Genomic DNA, 21,276 nt, shown 5'->3' with positions numbered 1-21,276 from the left:
TCTCATTCTGCCTTAAAACATTATTTGCAGTCTATGTTATATTGTCATACAAAATAATGTTAAAAGCCTGTGAAAGAGAATTATAATTATAATTATAATTATTTTAAATATCTCACAATATTATTGTACAAGTCAATTAACTATCAATGTACTCACCGAGATCCTTGTCTTCCCAAGTCTTTTTAGCTTCTAAAAGAGCGTCGTACACTTCTCGGCTAGGCTCGGTGCCGCTAAATACGTAATATCTCGCTCGCACTCTTTTGAAGAATTCCAACGAGGTGTAATACGAATTTCCGTGATGCGGCACATACGCCAAGTCCATGTAGACCGGCTGGACCTTATTCTTCGAATCTTTCATCTTCTTTTCGTTCTTTCCAGGACTTTCCGAGCGTTTCTTATTCTTTATGTTTTCCGATTGAACCTTCTTTGTTTGCTTCCGTTCTTTTTTGGGTGTGCTAGGTGCTCCCTTATTTGAAACTTCATTAGTCACGGGCGCAGGAGAGGGTAATCTAAGAGGTTCACCCCAATCTTTCAAAACGTCGAAGTTTAAGGTATCAGGGGTGCTCTCGCTTGAGCACGACGGTTGAGCAGGATTCTTCAGATTGAACTTTCTGGGAGGTTTAGGAGATGGCAATTCGAGTGGAGGTCCCCATCCCTCCAAGGGATCTTTTTTCGAGTCACCTTTTGACTCGTCCTTAGAGTCATCCCGGAAAGAAGACGATGGATGATCTTTCGCGTCGTCCGTTTCATGTCGGAGACTACCATTTGTATACCTGGGCGAGATGCCGCTGCTAAAAGCACCACTTGTCTCTTTCATCTCTTTATCCATCAGAGCCTTGTCAAAATCGAGATCGGCTTCGTCGATGTACTTCTTCGCGTCTGGTTTTTCACCGTAACCGCCGGCGAACTCCTTTTCGACCATGAATCGGCTGTGAATAGGAATGGGATCGCTGCTCTTCTGCATACCGGTCTCACCATGGAACGTCTTCATGGCGGAGATCTGTGGTGGTACCGCCGGTAACTCACCATAGAAGCTGCTGCTCATCGCAGCCGTCGAGAACTCGACCTGCTTTTGTTCGTCCTCCTTGTCGGACTCGAAACGTCGGGTCGCTTGCGGCGAATATCCTAGTTGCGAAGTTGATGACAGAGGCGAACTAGGTTGCTCGTCATCGGAATAAGTGTGTCGCTCCTCGCTGCCCCACGCATGAGTAGCAGGCTTGCTTCGCACGCTGCTTTGCTCACTCGCTGAACTAGTCAAGTCGCGATCTTTCTCGCTGGTCCCATCATCAGACCTTGGACTATCGCTACGTTGCAGCTCCGAAGATTTGATGCTGCCGATGATGCTGCTGATCGCGCTCTCTGCGGCGTCCTTGCTCGGCAAACGTTCGTCTACCTTCACATCGGTCTTTTCCGCCAGCACGATGGTTTCGCCTTTCTCGTTCGTCGTCTCCGTGACCTCACTGGTGGTTGTCACAATCTCACCCTCGTCAGATATCGTTTTCGTGGTAGTGATAATAGTCCGAATCATCTCGCCCGATCGAAATCCTTCCGGTGTGCCTGAAGATCGACCATCAGATCGCCTATCGGGTGTTGATCTTCCCGACACGTGAGGCTGGACCACGGCACCGTCTCTGATCAACGGCGACATGGGAATCTCCGGGGTGGACTTGCCGGTTGAGCCACTGAAAACAATATCCTTGGGCAACGATATATCCGGCGAGGACTTGCCCGAGTAGCTCTTGTCGTCGGACATCAGATCTCGCACCATGGGAGATATCGAGTGTTCGAACTTATCCGCACCTAAATGTTCTTTCGACGTAGTCTCCATTTTATCTTCTTGCTTGAAATCGGGAGTCGATTTGCCAGAATCATAGAAAGCTTTCATGTCGGGCGACGAAGTGCCAGATGTCACGGACGTGACTGTCTCCTTGATGATCTTCTCCGCGGACTTAGTGGTCTCTGTTGTGACCTTGTCAGAATCGATCAATTTTTCCAGCAGTTCCTCGCTTTCCACAGTGTCGGTGCTCTCCTTCACGTCTTTCTTCGTGGTTACCTTACCGTCTGGTCCGGTGATCGTGGTTACTGTTGTCACTATCCGCTTCACATCAGCGCTGGCTGCATCGGGTGCACTGTCTCCACTCACAATTCTGTAGGTCGCACTTGAGGTGGGATCTTTGTAAATTTTGGAAGGATCGGTCTGCGATAATTCAACATCCGGTAATTCCTCCGTTACAATTGTTCTTGTTGTTCTCGTTGTAATTGTTTTCACGTATTCACCAGAGTCTTCTTTAGAATCGCTCGTTTCTTCTTCAGGAAGAACAACTTCACGTCTGATTACTTTCGTGATAACTTCAGGCTCACCCTGTTCGATGATCTCGCGTTTGACGACGTTAGTTACCACTTCCGGCTCATCATGTTCCACGTTCTGCCGCTTAATGATATTGGTAATCGCTTCAGGTTCGTCCTGCTTGGTACTTGATTGTTTAGTATCTACCGCTTCCGATTCTTCCTTACTGATAGCTGGTTTATCATGTTCAGTCTCACGTTTGTCCTCTTCGGCAACTGCTGTTGTCTTATCGTCCTTTCCTAGACTTTCTGCCGGCAAATGAGGTTCCGCAATTTTGCTTTCTCTCAATATCGTGACAGTTTGCACGGGTTGCATACTCTCTAAATCTCTCACGTCTGTCGTTGTTATATGAGTCGTGGTTAAAGTACGTTCCGGTAATTTATCGGATGCTTTGTCAGCGGGCTCTGATCTAAATCCAGAAGGCACATCGTGCGTAGCGAATTCTGGCGTTGATTTTCCGGAGAGTGTAGTTATATGAGTCGTCCGCATCTCCGTCATACCGCCAACAAAGGCTTTGTGAAATTGGCTCTCATAATCCGGATAATCAGTAACAGATTTATCCAACTGTTGCTCATCCGATTTCGGATACATCTCCATTCCATATTCAACCGAAGACTTCCTGACATCGTGTGGCAGTTCATAACCTACCTCCGTTGTTCTATCGTAATGATATGCCGCCTTTTCATAATCCTCTTCCGGTTCATCTTCTTGATAAATTTCCACATCAATCACAGTTTCTCTCGGAATTTTCTTCTTCAATATAATTTCTTCCACAATTTCTAATATGATGTATCTGGGCAAAGAAGTTTTGATAATTATCTCCTCGAGTATCACTTCCGTGATCTTCTTTCCTTTCTTTATGTATTCTTCTTCCAAGAATTTCTCAATTTCCATTCGCTTCTCTTCCGATATCAGAATTTCATCGTCTATGTGTGGTTCCGACCGAGCCGGACTATCTTGAGTTGATTTATCAGAAGGTATAGGTTCTGGACTGAAACTAGGACTAGCAGAGAGTGCTCTCGCATCTCGATCGTATCGATCGCTGCCTACGGGAGATACCTTGCCATGCGGACTTTCACTCTTTCTAGAATCACTTGGCTTTTCATGACCATGAAGGTACTCTTGAGTAATACTACTTCTTCCTAAGTCTGTGCTGGTCGGCAAGGTAGACGTTGCTTGTTTATCAGGACTCTTTTCTCTGGATTTCTCCAGGTCACCTTCGATCACTGTATTTTTAGGTATCTGCTTCTTCACAATGATCTCTTCGATGATCGTAATGAAGATGTTTCGCGGCACGCCTTTCAGAATGATCATTTCTTCTAGCAGTTCTGGTGTGATCTTCTTCTTTTTCGCGATGAATTCTTCAGTTATGTACTTCTCGATGTCCGCTCTTTGTTGCGATGTTATTTCTGTTTTTAATTCTACTTCGGATGATTCTTCATCCACAAAATCGAAGACCGCGCTCCTGGGCATATTTTCCCGGCTAATAATGTCTTCTATTATCTGCATCACTACAAATTGGGGCACCGAATATGTCATAACCAATTTCTCGATTATCACCAAACTGATTTTCTTCTTCTTCGTAATGAACTCCTCTAGAATGTATTTTTCAATCTCGGCCTTCTTCTCGGCTGTCACTTTAATAATGTCCTCCTCCTCATCGTCTGATTTTTCTGTTTTACTCGGTTGTACAGCATACGACTCCTCGAAATCGGCAAATCGTTTTTCGCGAATCTTTTGCATTTCCTTTTGAATCGCTTCAGGAGAAGTTATAGGACTCTTGACTTTCGATGGGCTCTTATGCTCATCCTTTTCGTCGAGCTTTTTCTCCATATCAATATGCTTGGAAGCGTCCATTTCTTCCTGAGAAAGTAACTTTTCCGGTAACTTATCATCAAATAAACTGGCTGTTCTGGACCTACTCGCTGGAGTTTTCTCTCCAATATCGTAAACGCTTTGCGAACGTGATCTATCCGGAACTTTATCCATTGGCGAACTGGCTCGCGATGATTTAGCAGATTCATCTTTCGAAATCTTTCTAGTATCCAAACTACGAAATTCCGGTGAAACTGCTCGTTCTTCCTTTGCTAATGGAGACTTCGTATCCGTAATATCGTCGAGTTTCTCGCTAGCAATGCTGGATGATCTAGACTTGTCTTTTTGATCGAATTTGTCGTCGGCTGAACTTGGCGACTTTGAGGCATCAGACGGTGATTTCGGCTCTGTCTTGTCGCTGATGATACTTAACGATCTTCTCTCAATGAAACTCGATTCGCTGGACGTTTTTAATCCATCGATATCGATTGTTTCTATTAACTGTTCATCGTCAATCGGCTTATCAAGAACGATGCTTGGAGAATGCGATTTGTCATGCGGCTGCGACACATCGTCTGACTTTATATCCAATTTTCCGGGAACTGTCGAAGGCCTCTCTTCGACATCTTTCTTATCCCACATTTCCATGTCGCTGAAACCCGGAAATTTATCGACAATATCTTCATAATATTCTTTCCTGCTGCCCTTATCATCTAATGCTTTCTCCTCGGGTTTATCACTAGCAATGCTGGAGGATCTGCTTCGATCAACAGGTGGTTCTAATTTGTCAGAGACGGTAGGCGACATTGATTTTCCGAACGGTTCCGTTTTCTCGGTCGTAAAGCCCGTAACGCTGGATGATCTGGATTTATCGAATGGTGCTTCCATAACGTCCTTAAGATCTGGTCTTTCCTCTGTGATACTGGCCGTTCTCGAACCATCAACAGATTTCTTTTCATCGGACTTTTCACTTGCCATACTTGGAGATTTGCTTCTATCGTGTGGCTCTTCTGCCTTGCAAGGAATTGTAGGAGATACCGGTTTCTCGATCAGCTCTTTTTGATCTGTTATTGCACTTGTCACACTGGATGATCTAGACTTGTCAATTGCTGGCTCTGATAAATCTTTCAAGTCCGCTATATCTCCAGAAATACTCGGTGGCTTGGAACTAATCGCTGACTTCACCTCTTCGGACTTTTCGCTAGCTACGCTTGGCGATTTGCTTCTTTCATGTTCGTCTTTCTTACCTGGAATTACTGGCGATTTTGACCTTGACTTGTCATCGAATTGTTCTACAACATCTTTCAAGTCCAGTTTTTCTTCGGCGATACTCGGCGACTTGGAACGGTCAGCTGGTTCCTTCTTATCCCCAGTAGCACTTACTATACTAGATGATCTTGACTTATCAAGTGGTTGCTCTGCAATGTCTTTCAAATCTTTTTCGTCAGCGATACTCGGTGACTTTGAACGATCGGTAGGCTCTTTCTTATCAGTTACGATGCTTGAAACACTCGATGATCTTGACGTCTTAATTGGTTCTTGCGTGAGACCTGTTGATCCTGGAGCGTGTTGTTCTCCGGTGATACTTGGTGATCTTGATTTTTTAGATTCAACATCTAATTTTTGTTCGACAGAGCTCGGTAATTTGCTCTTGTCATGAAACTCTTCCGCTTTATCGGTAGTAACAGGTGACTTCTCTTTAAGTGATTCTTTAGATTCACTGACAGTGCTTGCTATACTCGATGATCGTGATTTGTCTTGCGGAGGTTGTGTTACATCCTTCAGATCAGTTTTATCATCATCAAGCTTCGGAGATTTTAACTCGTCTTTTGATACCTCGACTTTGTCAGTAAGCGATTTTGATAACGGAAGTTGTTTCGCCTTATCATCCTCAACATCACTCGTGACACTAGGTGATCGGGCTTTCTCGACAGATAGGTCAATATCTTTAAGATCTACTTTTTCTATAGAAATGGTTGGTGATCTAGAACGGTCACTTACTCCTTTGCTATCTGATTTATCACTAGCTACACTGGGATATCTATTTTTATCTTGTGGTTCTTCAGTCTTATCAATAACTTTAGGCGATTCTGGCCTATCAAAAATAGGGGATTTTGCTTTCTCTAAATAATGCTCCGTCACGTCTTGAAAGTCCGGTTTATCCGCGGCTATGCTCGGCGACTTCGAACGATCAGACTCCTTTTTCCCATCAGATTTATCGCTGATCGCACTTGGAGATCTAGCTTCATCAATTGGTCCCTTTTCATCATAACGTTCACTCTCGAAAATAGGCGGTTTCTTACTTATATCTTTTTCGTCACTAGGCAATTTCGGCTTATCAATTTCCTTTTCTTTATCAATATCAGAAGTTTTGTCAGGAGATTTCATATCCGTGTAGGATTTCTCAATATCCGATGATTTAAGCTTATCCATCAAATCTTTCTCGATTGATTTGTCATCTTCAACTTCACCGGTCATGATAGAAGATTTTCTTCGTTCAGGGATATCCTTATCAATAGGTTCACTAACGATACTTGATGATCTAGATTTATCGATTGGAGATTTATCTTCCTTTTCCCCTTTATCACTGATAATACTAGACGATCTTGATTTATCGAGTAGCTCAATAGTATCCTTTTCTATACTTGTACGTTTATCTTCAACGCCTCCTTCAGAAACCTTTTCAGTTGCTATGCTCGGCGATCTGGATTTTTCTGTGATTTTGTCTTCCGGCTCGGACAATTTCATTTCTTCTGCTTTCACACTAACAATACTAGATGATCGCAATTTCTCTCCAGGTTGAGCTAACAAATCTACTTGCTCTGGTTTATCACCTGTGATACTTGGAGATTTCGAACGTACAGACTCCTTATCTTCGGATTTCTCACTAGTCGTGCTGGAAAGGCTGTCCTTTTCATCATGCTTTTCGCTACTCATGCTTGGCGACCTTGATTTCTCAGACGGAGCAATATCCAAAGTTTTCTCATCTACTGCACTGGTAGCAATAATCGGCGATGTTGGTTTTGGACTAGATTCTTTTGTCTCGAGTGTTTCTGATTTTTGATCGTCTTTGCTTCCCGGACTCGATTCTTTCTTTGGAGAAATTAATAATTCTTTGTCTGTATCCTGTTTAGTTTCTTTAATGGGTAATTTTTCAGTGACCGCTTCAAGAGGCACTTTTTCTTCACTGATAGGCATTTTTGCAAAATACATATCAGATTTGTCCGTGGGTGATTTTGAGAAAATCGTTTCAGCTGGTGAAATATCTTCTGAATGGAGCGACTCAGGCGTTTTCGGGATACCAGGCATTCCTTCTTTTTCAGGTTCTAGAAGCATCTTCTCAATAGGAAGTTTCGGTTTTTCGACTGATTCCACTGGAACATCCTCCGTATCAAAAGGCGATTTTGGTTTCTCAATTTTTTCAGCACTAAGTTCTTCTTGTTTATCTTCGGGTTTCGGTTTTGTAATATCTTCTGATTTCCCTGGCACTTTCGGCTTGTCATCGTCGATTGATGGTGCTTCCTTTGACTTGCGTGACATCGATTTCTCCAAACTGTCTTCAAGATCCTGTGAATCACGAGGACCAGGTGATTTTTCTAAGCTGTCTTCAGGTGTAATTTTATCTTTACCTTCGGGTACTGATTTTTCGGAAATGCTATCCTTCTCGGGACTGCTTACGCCCGAGTGCAACGAATCCTTATCCAGAAGAGAATCTTTATCTGGCGTGGATTTAACTGATCCATCCTTAAGAGAATCCTCTGGAGTAACGATCTTCGTGAAAGTTATGCTGCCAGTCGGACAAATCTCTGTTTCTTCTCTGCCATCCTCACTACTTGCTGTGACCAGCATTCTCTTAACAGTGCCAATATCATCGTCAATTTTTACGGGTTTATCAATTGTTAATTTTTCATCTTTAACAGTCTCGGTAAATTTTACAGCTTCAATATGCGGCTTATCCCCGGGCTTTGATAATTCATCTTCCAATTCCTTTGAAATACTTCGCTTTTTACGTAAAGCTTCCTCAGGCATTTCTTGAGAAACTTTTTCCTTAGTTTCTGGAGTAATTTTAATCTCTGCAACATCTTTGGTTTTCTTATCATCTTTGAACAATTCTACTTTTGGCTCTTGTGCGAAACCTGTTGCATCTGCAAGTTTTGTTTCTAATTTCATTACTTCAGCAACTTTTGTTGTAAATTCTGATTCTTCTGCCTTTTCTTTAAGTTCTTTTAATTCATCTGTTTTTTTCAAGGATTCCGCTGTCTTGTCTAAAACTGGCGATATCGATTTCGCGATGCTTTCTTTCGGAAGAATATCCGTCTTCTCCTTATCTTCGTCCAAATATTTCTCGATAGTATCAACGACTTCCGATACGTCAGATATCTCTGGTTCTTCAGATTCTCGTTTTTTATCAACAGGTTTAGCATCTTTCGCGACACTGACCTCAGGCTCTTCTTTTCCTATTTTTCCTCTGGTTTCTTGCACGAATTTCTCATCCGCCTCGATCACTTCGCTCGTGGTGTCTTCCGCAGCTTCATCAGTATCTTCTTTTTCTCTCATCTCGTCTGCTTTTTCAGGAGATGTGACTGGTACATCGCGTACTTTATATTCTTGTTCGACAGCTTCGAAATCGTCAATTACATCCTTTTCGTGTTCTTTCGCAGCAGGGGAAATTGCTGTTCTCACGGGCGAAAGCGCTTTCTTCTTCGCATCGACTCTGTCATCGGAAATCCTTCTAGGTATACTGACGAAACCGTCTACTTCCTCTTCGACATCTTCCTCTTCCACTGCAGCTGGTAACTCCTCTTCGACTTCATGCTCAAATATCTCCTTTTTTTTCAATTCGACTGGAGGTTTCTTCTCGTCAGCAAAACTGGCCACTTCAGCGATTGATTTCCTCTTTTCATCCGGAATTTCCGGTTCTGGCGTCGCTTTCTTCTCGATTATGTGTGACAATTCTTCTTCGGTTATATTAAGTACCGCATGTTTTGGTATTTTTCTCTTGATAATAATTTCTTCGATAATTTCGATAATGATTCTCCTAGGTACTTTCTTTTTCATACAGATTTCCTCGAGTTTTTGTATAGTAATGCTATCTCCTTTAGTAACATATTCGTTAACGATGTATTCCTCAATTTCCACTCTTTGTTGTAGAGTTATTTCTTTCTCTTCTTCGTCATCAAGTGTCTCCTTAGATATCGCTAATATTTCTTGCTCGGTAACATCAAGTACTATAGTCCTGGGAATTTTTTTTTTGATGATGACTTCTTCAATAATTTCAATGAGAATCTTTTTTGGTATGGCTTTTTTAGTAGAAATTTCATCAATTATTGATGTGGTTATTCTTTTTCCCTTGTTGATATATTCATTAATAATAAATTCTTCAATTTCCGTTTCCTTTTCCGTGCTTATTGGTTCCTTTATTTCAGTTGAAGGAACTTTATCAGTCGGTTTTTGCTTCAAAGTTACGTCTATTTTTGGCGTTATCTGTTCTTCCGCCGATTCTTCTGGCGATTCTTCCGACGATTCTTCTTTAATTATTTCCAATAACACTTCTTCAGGAATATCTAGTACCATGTGTCTAGCAATTTTCTTTTTTACAATGATCTCTTCAATGATTTCGATGACAATCTTCTTAGGCACAACTTTTTTAATCGAGATTTCCTCGACAACCTCTATAGTAATTCGCTTTCCCTTGACAATATACTCATTAACAATGTACTCTTCAACCTCTGTTCTCTTTTCAGGCATGATATCTTTCAACTCCAGAATTTCAAGATCATCTACTACGCTCTCTTTGGCTAGCCCTCTTTTCACGATAATCTCCTCTATAATATAAATCACTCGTTCTCTCGGAATGCGCTTTACGACGGTGATGTATTCGATTACTTCGACAGTGATCTTCTTCTTTTTCGTAATAATTAATTCCTCGATTATTTCTTCAACGGGTGCTTCCTTGCTGATAATTTGCTTGATGTCCTCCGGTAACTTTGGAGTTTCTCGAAAACCAATTTCCAATTCTTGATCATACATTTTATCCGTGCTGAATTTTGGCGAGGTCGGTGTAGAACCGGGAGTCACCATCACTATTTCTGCTTTCGCCGGAGAAACCTTTTGTTCAAAGCCTATCACAGGATGCTCTATTTCGTCCTCCGATAGCTTTTCCTCGAAGGATGGTCGTTTCGCTACTTCCTTCACACAAACGCTCTCAATTCCGGCTTGTAGTACGTCCACTCGAGATGTATCAACATCGATCGGTTTTTTATGTTGATCGCAAATATGCTGATCGTCTTTTAACATCTCCGCACAGATCTTCTGAGCATCTTTCTTATCTTTCTTGGCATCCTTCTTGGGTGACGTCACTATATCTTCCTCTTTCTTTATCACTTTCACACAGAGCTCCTCTTTTACCTCGACAGCATCGGGTTTCTCATATGGTGCCATGGGCTCTCCAGGTTTCTGGATAAGTTCCTCGATTTCTTCATGAACTGGAAATTCCTCAGTGACACCAACCTTCTTTGCAATGTCTTCGTGAAGTTTAAGTTCCTTCTCCTCAATGAATTTCTCCGGAGATACCTTTCCACTTGATACCGAAGGTTTCCTTTCGGTCGAAACTGGCGAAATTTCTTCTTTCTTAGAAGCGTCTGGGAACAATACCTTATCGGAAAGAAAGTCGTCTTCTTTAAGAACTTCGGCGACCTTTTTTACGATCTCTGTGACATCTTTTTTATGCTTGTCTTCGAGATCGATACCAGCAGTACCAGCGAGAACTTCTCCAACATCCCTCATTGCTTCCTTCATATCTCTATATGGCCCCACTGGCTCCTCTTCATACTCTTCTTCGAGTTCTTCATCTTTTGGAATATCAAACTTAACTTTCTCTGGTTCTTTTATATCGGGTGAGAAACTCTCGGTGTGCGGTTTGATCACTTCTAATTTTTCGGCTACTCCTTCTAGAGTATCCTTCACTACATCCTTCAGAGCAGACGGTACATCATGAACAACTAAGTCTTCCTCTTTGATTTTGTCTTCCAAAGATTCCAAAGAATCCCTTAGACTATCTTTCACGGTCTTGAACTTTTTCGAGGCTTCCTCCAGAAGAGCTTTTACCTCCTCTGCCTCTTCTCCAATATCTTCCTCTTTCAAAGACTCGATCTCTGGTACAATTTCTTTATCTGCGATTAGTTTCATTGGCGAAAGAATGGCTGGCGATATATCCTTCGCGGGTAATATTTCTTCAGTTCCAATCGTCACTTTTTTTATTTCTTCTGGCTTGTCAGTTAGAAGTTTCTTTTCAATATCCGGCACACTTTGCCTCTTCGCATCCAGTATCTCCTCTTGAATGAATGCTGCAGTTTCTTTGATGGCAGCTACTTTCACGTCAGCAACTGTGGGTTTCACTTCTTCGAACGTCTCGGTGGGTTTGCTCACCTTAGGGAACATCTTTTCCATATCAACTTCTTCGAAACCTGTCTTCTCTGGAACCCTCGCTTCTTTAGGAGAACTAGATTTCGAAGATTTTTCATCAGAATCTTTGTCAGAATCTTTCTTTGTCTTCTTGGTTAATTTATCGATCCCCTTCTCAAACTTATCCGCCACCTTGCCGAAAAAACTGAAGACACCCTTTTGCTCCTTAATAGGTGGTGTGGGAAGTTCTTTCATTTCCTGTTGAGTCGACGACGGTTTTTCCTCTTTTCCCTTCTCAAAATCTTCCATCCTATAAAGTTTAGGGTCGACTTCCTCATGAACCGGAAGATCGGCAACTTCATCGGGTGTTTTAACGATGTCTCTTTGTAGATTCTGCATTGGCTGGCGAACGTCAAATACTTTAACATCAGGCTTGGCAACTGCCGGAATAACTTCTGAAACGACTTCCTCTTTTGGCTTTGCAGGCGCGTCCTTTTCTTTCACTTCTTCAATAACGTGCTTCTCATCAATATCCTCTTTTATCTCATCCAGTGGTATTCGCTCATCCTCAGGTAACGTCGGAGCGGTAGTAGTAGCTCCCGATTCTATCGTCGAGATTCGCTCCTGAGAATTCGCTTCTTCCATCTTCTCGAGGATATACTCCTTCTGGTCGACGTCCGGCTTCATGTCGGTGTCAGTCGTCTTCTTCTCCGACGAGTCCAGTTTGTCCGGGCTGAGACTAGACGGCTCTTTCGTGTCATCGCTGTCCTTTTTACCGGAATCATCTTTCTCTTCAGTCTTTTGCACAATTTCAGCCGCGGAAGCTATTATTTCCTTCACTTCTTCCTGCAATTGCTCCTTATGCTCCATAGACAGTCCAACAATTCCCTTTTCGCCTTTATCTGCGATTTTCTCGACCTTCTTTTCTGGACTGTCATCTTTACCCTTCTCTGGTTCCTCTTTCTCACCTTTCTCCTTCATCGCTTCTACGTCCTTCAGTATTTTTGCCTTTTCTGATTCGGCTTCGTCAAGGACATGCTTCTGCTCGCCTTCACCGCTTTGCGCAGAGTCTTCGGTATAAACCTCTTCTTTCTCCACTATGAGATACTCGTCCTCCTCGGTCAATTCCTGACTCTCCTTCCTGGAACCGTCTTTCTTAGGCACATCCTCAATCTCGGCGGTGACATCCTCTTCTGTGATATCTTCCTCCTTTTTATCAGTGGCCTCGGCTGTTATTTCGTCGTCTCCCTCGAAACGATCGTCCTTTCGAGTCTCCTCGATCCTCTCTGCCTTTTGCAGGACGGCTTCGATCTCCTCGACGACTTCTCGTTCTTCTTTGAGATCGGCCAGTACTTTGCTCTCTATAGAATCCAAGGAAATATCTTCAGATTGCTCGATTAAACTTTTATCGATCGGTTTTACAACCTCCGGTTCTATACCTGACGGAGTGGATACCGTCGAAGAGTCGGTGGTGCCTTTGTCGCCCTTCGCTTTGCGAATTACACCGTCCTTGTCCGATTTTACGGAAGCTGTCGGCGTGCTGCGAGTGGATTTCGCTGGACTGCCCGGCATGCGTGCTTTGCTAGGACTAACCGGTTTCGTGCGGCGACTAATCGGCTTCCTGTCTATCGGTTTAGGCTTCGCAGATACTTTGACGATGGGAGCTGCGGTGTCTTTCGCGGCGGATTTCTCGACTTCCGACTTTTTCTGCTCCACTACCTTCCTGTTGTTAGCCTCCTTCGCACTCTTGGCCGGAAGACTGGACACAGCTTTGGCCATCGGTTTCGCCTTAGGCATGGTCTTGGATATCTCCATCTTCGTGGCAGTGCCGTTCAAGGTTTTCTTCGGAGTAGTAGGGGAAGACTTCACGGCATCTTTCTTCTCCGCGCCAGAAAGTTTAGCTCTTTTTTCACTCGGCTTCTGCTTCGCAGTTACCTCGCTTTTCTTCACTTCGGCTTTCACCGTGGTCTTGCCCTCCTTCGCTTCTTTCTTCTTTGGCTCGGGTTTGGGTTTCGGTTCCTTGGGTTCCTTAGGTGCAGTCTTCTCAAGTTCCGCTTTGATTAAGTCAGTCTTTTTGATATCATCCTCTCGCTTTTCGGATTTCTCTACCTTCTCTATTTTAGCTGGTTCCTTCTTTGATTCCTTTTTTACTTCTTTCAATTCTTTCTCAATTTTTTTACTCTCCTTTGTTTCTGAATCAATCTTCTTGTTTTCCACAACCTTCTTCGCCTTTGGCTCGGCCTTGGGTTTACTGATGGGAATAATTGGTGTCGATTGAGGGGTTGCCTTGGGTACAGCCTCATCCGCAGTCTTCATAGACTTTGGCTCCAATGGCTCTTTTCTTTCCTTCCTCGGTTCTGAAATCTTCTTTGACTCTTTCTCGATAAGGCTGAGTTTCTGCTTTGTCGGTTTGTCTCTTAGCGTCGTCAGAGATGCTGACGGCGATAGCGTCTTCGCTGAGCACACCGGATGTTTCAGGAAGTCCAGATGCTTCAGTCGCCCAAACCCTTCGAAGATCTTGTGCTGCGGCGTACTGCCAGGGAAGAGAATTCGCGTGATGTTGTCTTCGGGATTGGCTGGCTTCCAAACTAGAAGCGCGCATATTGACACAAGATTCTGAATCGGGAATGTGAGATTGTTCGAATCCTTCTTATGAGAACCAGCGAACAGCTTCGAATCCGACGAGTGCCATTTCGTCAGAAATTCGCGCACCTCGCGGCTATCTTTACTCGGACTGAGAACGTACATGTCCAGTGTGCCGTGGCCTACTTTGTGATAAAGATTAATCGGATCGGGATTCCTGTAGCAAGGATGGACACGAAGATTGATGTGCCGAAGATTCAGTACCATCTCTTGACCAATGTCGGTGAGGTTGAGGATGAGCGGATCGATGTCTTTATCGCCGTCAGGTGAATTTGATTGTCTTCTTTCCTATATTGTATAATTCACATTATATATATCTTGTATAATTCACATTATATGTATCTTGTCCTAACAGCGAACACATTATTAAAAAAGTATAGCAAAATATTAACGAACAGTCAAGAAAAACTTTTCTGATAAAAATAAAAATATTATAAATATCAAACAAAAGTTCGTGAAGGAAGAATAAGTCGAGACAACAGTTACTCACGACTAAGTTACAGAAGAAATGGCCGATTTGAGGATAGACATGCATCTCCTTCTTTTTGCGAAGAACACTGAACATGCCGCCGATGTTACTATTATTTATCCTAGTGACTAGAACAGCATCCAACCGATCCAGATGCCTGGTGAAGTCCCAGAAACAAGCTTTCCTGGCGAAGCCGCCGTCGACGAGCATGTTGAAGCCGTTTATCCCGAAAAGCGCGGCGTCACCTTGCCCACCGGGGAAGACGTATAAAGTCGGATGACTAAATCTAATGTTTCCAACCACATCGGACGGTTCCATGAGCTGGTCCAGGGTTTGCGACACGAGATACTGTCCGATGTAATTCGTGAAACTCGTGATGGCCGGCATACCGGCCGTAAGAACATCATCGGGATTCACTCTTACTCTGCAAGATCTATGGAAAACAAAGCATACAAATGTATGAATATAAAAATTATTTTATCAACCTCGCGCTATTGCGTTTCTGTGATATGCGATAGCTGTTGCGCGATGAGCAATGATTTTCGTGGTTTTACACAACAATACGCACCTGCAACAAGCTTCCTTCGATAATCGACTCGTTGTCCAATCGCCGACACCCGCACAATGTATATCTACAGTAACGCTATTCTCATAGGCACGAAGGACTCTTTGCACTTCATGTTCACTGAACGCATCCAGAAAGTCTGCGAGACTGAAGGTTCCATCCTGTATAACAGTATTTATCGTATTTCTAATTCAAGACTCTATGGGATCGACCAATATTTCGCGTGATTTAAACAATTATTAATTAACGCGGCGTGCAAAGACTCATTTCAAAGGCAAATACCTGCAGTATCCAGGAACCATTACCACCGAATGTGTATCCAGCGTGTATGATGTGCCGATGCTTCGTAAAGCTTGCGAGGAGATTACGAATGCATTGTAATAACGTATTCGTTTGCGGGTGAATGAGAACTTCCGTTACGAGGTTCTCGGTGGCATATTGGATTAACCTTTCGCCTGTGGATAATGCATTCATTTATATATAATTATATACATAATTTATAACTTACTTATCAATAAATAATTACGTGGTGAAATGTAAAATGAATCACGGTCATAATGATGTCGTAATGTAAATTGATTAACACACTAATAATAATTACCGTTTCTGGCTTCTTCGCCTTCGGGGGCTTGTGCTACTAAGGCCAATAATTCCTTCTCCAGATCTACGTGGCAACTGTCCTTGTCCCATGATAGAAAACCTGTAACAGCCGAAGAACGACGATCGCTAAGTTCTCGGAATTTTTAAGCGGGATCTTCTTCTTCTTCTTCTTCATACATGTTAAGCGGGCTGCCGCGATATCGGAAAACTTCGGAAATGGAACTTGCATATAAATCATTCTTCAAGATCGAATATAACTTTAGCTCCATACTCCAGCGACACTTATGAACTTGGCCAAGCTTTTCCGAGCCTGGCCCTGATATTTTGAATGGAAAGTAGGTTATTCTCGTTTTAGATCATCCCTGTATACGCGTAGCCACATTGAAGAGAGAAGTGTCCGCGGTTTGCATCACTAGACATCCACATCTCGAAAATTGGATAACAGGAGAAGCATGTAATCTGGAAATTAGTGGTGACTGTAACACACTTGTTCTATTTACTGTTCTATTTGTTCTAAATATTGTTAGAAATTCTTTAAACTTAAAAATTACGTTAAACACACATACACATGTGTGTGATGAAATTTTTCATAAGCAATCTAAAATTTTCCATTGAGCATTTTTAAATTATTGCGTTCAGAATGTTTACAGAAAGTAACATTAAGTTCGCGTGTTACGATTAATCTCATTCCAGTTATCATCAAAGTGTAAATGGTTTTTAGGTAAGTGAGACAGTGGGTCATAACTGCGTATAAATGTGCAAGGTGCAGCGGTTTGGCTTCGCGGAGTTCAGTCATCGAGTGACATAAGGTTAAGGCCAATAAGAAGGCAAGAGCTGTCAAGCTCAGTTATGGGGTTGACGGATGAGAAAAGTGAATTAAGTATCGCGTTGCAAGCTCGGTGTAATTTTCCAATATTTTACTAACAAATAGAAAAATATATGAGACGCTTGTACTCACACTTAAGATACACAAAAAATATCTATATAATATATAATAAAATAATATAATAAATAACTAAATATTAAAAATGCAATATTTATTATCTTAACATGTAAAAACAATGATTTAATTAGCAAGTTTTTAGAAAAATAGAAAGATTAGCTGTGCAAAGCTGCAAAGGCAAAAGAGAAAAAAAGAGAAGAAAAAGAGAAAGTTTTCACTTCTTGGAAAACTCAAGATAATTACGGTGAATGAATCAGCGGTCGCAGATTGTCATGAGAGTTACTTGAGGCAATCATTTCATGACGTCACCAACACCGCACCCCGTCACGTGGTTCTTTGCCAGCTGGCAATCGATCGCCGCATATCCTGTACCCACCCTCTATTGCCAAGTTTAACGCAGGGATACTCCACTTTTGACATCGCGCAAAAAAATTTCCGATAGTCTCGGCACACACATACATACATTTGCTAAATGTATTTCTGTAAAATATATACTAAACTATCAGAAGAATCAAATAGACAAAATCTATAAATCTATTTTAGAATTTTATTGACGCTGACATATTATATATCATATACAAGAAAAGTGCATATCATTTTGTAACTTTGTTTGATAATAACAAGTCGATACCTGCAGGTATCTTTGGAACTCGATTTTATCGCTCAATATTTCAGGATTCAATCAAAGTGAATCGGAGGTCTGAGCTCTCCTCGATGTGCTTTCTGCAGACGGAAGTGCTGAGAAATTTCCGTCTTGCATCGAATTAAAGAATTTATGATGCAGCACACAATGGGACGTAACATGTTGCCAAGGGAATTCAAACTGGCTCTCGTGTAATTCTATACCAGCATATACAAGTATACAGACAAGTCTGATTCGAGTCGTTGCTTAGCAACGTCGTAGTATCAATCAATGCCGAGGATAGATCGGAGCCGGAGAGAAGATTAATAAAAAAGGAGGAAAAAGAAAAACGAGAGAAAATGAGCAAGAGGCGACCGGCCAAGTGTGCGCAACGAAATTCGCGCAGCTCTTCCTCGCTGTCTCCAATTTTATCCCGCAATAAGTAAATAGGCGTTGCATGCTTTCCCGTAAACGTGGACGCTATTATTAACCGCGACCGGCAGAATACCGGCATCACACTCTCTGTCTCTCTCTCTCTTTCTCTCGCAAGGAATTACCGCAAATAAAAACCACAAATATGTACAGTGCGAAATACGCTGTCGGATTACCTAAATAAATCGAACTTGTTAATCAATTAATGAAGAGTTACATTCAATTAAGCTGTCCGTTCGCAGCTTCCCAAGGGAATTCCGAGTAATTAAATTTTTTAATTATCTTTTTAATCATTTAAGTATACCGACAATAACCGTGATAAATATGAAGGAAATTGCAGACTAATAACGTCAAGAGTTTAACGAAATGAAGAAGGCACGTTTGATACTTTCAGCCTTATTAGGCAGCAAACAGCTCGTATCACTCGCAGCGAAATGCTTTGCGCGTATTCTTGTCGTGTCAAACTGATCGGAAGCCCTAAGACTGATATAAGAGAAGCCGTTCCTCGTGCGTCACGTTACTTAATACTCACCGATTCACATCGGTTTTGAGAGTAATAGACATCAAAGGTATCACGACGACACCTGACCTCTCTGACAATGAAACGCATTGTTCGTAAAACTCATCGAGGATTAATTATCTACGTAAAAAGTTCAAAACTCACTGAACACGAAAACATCGTTTCAGCATTTATCACAGATGCATTTGCATGCGTTTGCGGATCCGCAGAATAAACTCGCTGAGATTGTAACGGGTTTTATCGGTGATCATTAATTCGTAATCATTAACTCGCAGGACATAACATTATGAACTATTACCATTGATAAGTATCAGTAGAGTAATGATGCGAAGTTGCCGTTTTGTTTGGAGCGTGTGTGCGTGTCTTTTATTTACAGTTATACCTATGTAATTTGCGACCATTCGAGATGAATAATGTTCTCGCATGAAGTACGCGCAAATAAGTTTTTCTTCCCTCTCTCTCTCTCTCTCTCTCTCTCTCTCTCTCTCTCTCTCTCTCTCTCTCTCTGCTTATTAGCAGAATAGCTCCTAATTGCAGTCAATGAGTTCTATGACACATCACCGCATAGGCTCCTGATGTACTACTTCAACGTACTCGATTGCTCGAAACGAATAGCGTTAACTCTTCGAGATATGTCCAGGCTTGGTAATTAGTTGGTCAATTAGCGGCGCCGAAAACCATTAATTAAACGTGCGGCTTTTACGAGAATATCGGCCTACACGTCTAATTAATCGATAGCTGCGCGGTTGGTTAGCCGCGAATCCGAAAAGGAAAAATAAAATAAACTTAGCTGCAGCGAAAGGATAGATTAAAATATTTGACAAATCAATAAATTACCAGCATTCCGGGGACTCTGGGAGAACTATTCGCTCCAGTTTTCCCTCAGTTTTCCCAAAATCGATATTCGCAGAATGTTCGCTTTTGTACATCAGCACATTTTATTTCATTAGCAGCAATGCTGAAGATACAGTTTCTAATAGCAATTAAAGACAGACGGTCCTTTCATTAAAACCGATTACATGAAATCGCGCGCTTCCGTTTGAGTTGAATCATCGCGAAATTGAAGAGACCGCACGAAATCGAGTCTCCGTGGAATAAATCGCGTGTAAAAACGTGCAGGGGGGATAGATTCGACCGCAAATCTCGACAAATAGAGCGGAAAAACGTTGCGGTATTAAAGTGCCAATTGAATGAGAAAATATCCGCCATCGAGTTGACGAAAAATGGATAATGTGTCATCGATTTACCTCGCAAATATTAGAGACCGTCCGTTCCGCGGAAAATCCATGATTTAATCATGGGATTGATGATGTATCGTGACCAGTCATGGATATGCACGTGTAAATAGAGATAGACGAAAAAATAGAAATGAAATGTCGCAATTTTATGTGTTCATCCACAACACAATTTCATTGGCACGAAGGCTTATGTATAATATAAACGTCGACTAGTGCCTAGTGTTCCGCGATTTCCTGCTTCAACATGTGACGTTCTGACGTGTGTCGTTTGTGTCTCTTCGCACAATGGGGGATATATCTAAATAGGCGATCGACGTGTGAAAAGCGTGAGAGCTTTTCACGATTGTCCGCGGCTGTAACACGGCGCATCGGCGCGTTGCGATGCATTACATTCGCAAAAAAAGTGGAAAAAATCCATGGTCAGCTTCAGCTGGCGAAGTCTCCCGTGTGCATCTCACGAATAGCTCTCGATTTCCACTGACCTATAGCATTTCTGTGATATTTATATTTCGCCAGTGACACCGCAGAGCCGAGTATCTATTCACCATGATCATAAATAATTCGGCCTGATTAAATGTATTATACGCGTGAGGGAATGATCATTATGCGAAAAATTTCTACGGTGTTCTTGCCATCGCGATGTGTCACAGTAGAGGAGATATTTAGCACCCGATGTCTCTATGGATTAGTAAGCTAAGCTAAGTATAGACAAAACCGCGAGTTTCTTCACGGTAGCTCTCCCCGTTTCGTGCATCCCTTAGCGCGCACACGCGTTTCTCGATTTGCATCGACTTCCTTTTTTCCTTAGCCGACGACGGATACCGGGAATGCTGGGTTTGTCCCGACTATGTTTAGAAATGGTTTCTCTCGTTGTCCTGTGCCGGCAACGCGCCTACGTGTCTCCATGCGTGTAGTAAGTACACGTGCGACGTAAGGCACACACCCTAAAATAATTTTTCAAATTGCAAGAAGACACCGTAAGGCTGTGTAATATATTATAAAATATGATATTGCATATTTAATACAAGCATATTAAAAGAATGACCCAGCAGTTTTGTCGTGGGAATACCGCGAATATCGGCTAATTGAAATATAAGCGGACGGAAAGCCTTTGTAAGGTAAGCGGGTCAAAAAGTTCCTAAGTAAATCGCTGACGCCATTCCCGATTAATCTCTCAAAAGAAAATGCTGAAGAAGGTTGACGAGGACCTATATTCCAGCTCGTCAGTTAGATTAGATAAATCACTCGCATCGTACTTCATATAAGCAGCCTGTATTTTAATCTGAAAACATAATATATTCGTGACTAATATCACAAATAAATAATGAACCTGAAAGAGAAGAAGATGAAACTATGGCAGTTTTGCGATAGTTTTCTATTGTATTCGCGACAGCAATTGTCACGTATTATATTCAATATCATGTAAACTATCGAATGCAATATACATATGATATTGATTTCATTGCTATTCATACGAGCGTATAAGTTTCATGTGCTGTAAGAGTCTTTGATCGAAAGTTTGATGTAAAGTTTGACAGGCCGAAAGTAGAAACGGAGAGGAAAATAGGAGCGGATATGCAGAAATGCAGTGCACGACCTCGACAGAGGGAACATAGAGATCGACCTAGCTCACTCGTTGCTATTTATATTTCCAAGCAAGGGCGAAGACCTGAATCAA

At 42.1% G+C, this 21,276-nt stretch overlaps 1 protein-coding gene across 2 annotated transcripts in view; it reads right to left on the bottom strand.

Annotated features, from left to right (window-relative positions):
• Nucleotides 1–21,276, bottom strand: part of LOC105281037 (microtubule-associated protein futsch) — a 48,097-nt gene that overhangs the window by 4,884 nt on the left and 21,937 nt on the right. For both annotated transcript variants that reach the window (XM_011341964.3, XM_011341965.3), the window contains exons 3-7: nt 15,845–15,943; nt 15,526–15,698; nt 15,247–15,404; nt 14,700–15,111; nt 157–14,497 (exon numbers count right to left, since the gene is read on the bottom strand). In XM_011341964.3, coding sequence (XP_011340266.2) covers nt 157–14,497; nt 14,700–15,111; nt 15,247–15,404; nt 15,526–15,698; nt 15,845–15,943 — 15,183 coding nt within the window. The remainder of the gene's footprint in view (nt 1–156; nt 14,498–14,699; nt 15,112–15,246; nt 15,405–15,525; nt 15,699–15,844; nt 15,944–21,276) is intronic.

Source organism: Ooceraea biroi, chromosome 5, assembly GCF_003672135.1.
Source record: "Ooceraea biroi isolate clonal line C1 chromosome 5, Obir_v5.4, whole genome shotgun sequence".
NCBI lineage: Eukaryota > Metazoa > Arthropoda > Insecta > Hymenoptera > Formicidae > Ooceraea > Ooceraea biroi.
This window is presented reverse-complemented; position numbering and strand designations above follow the sequence as displayed.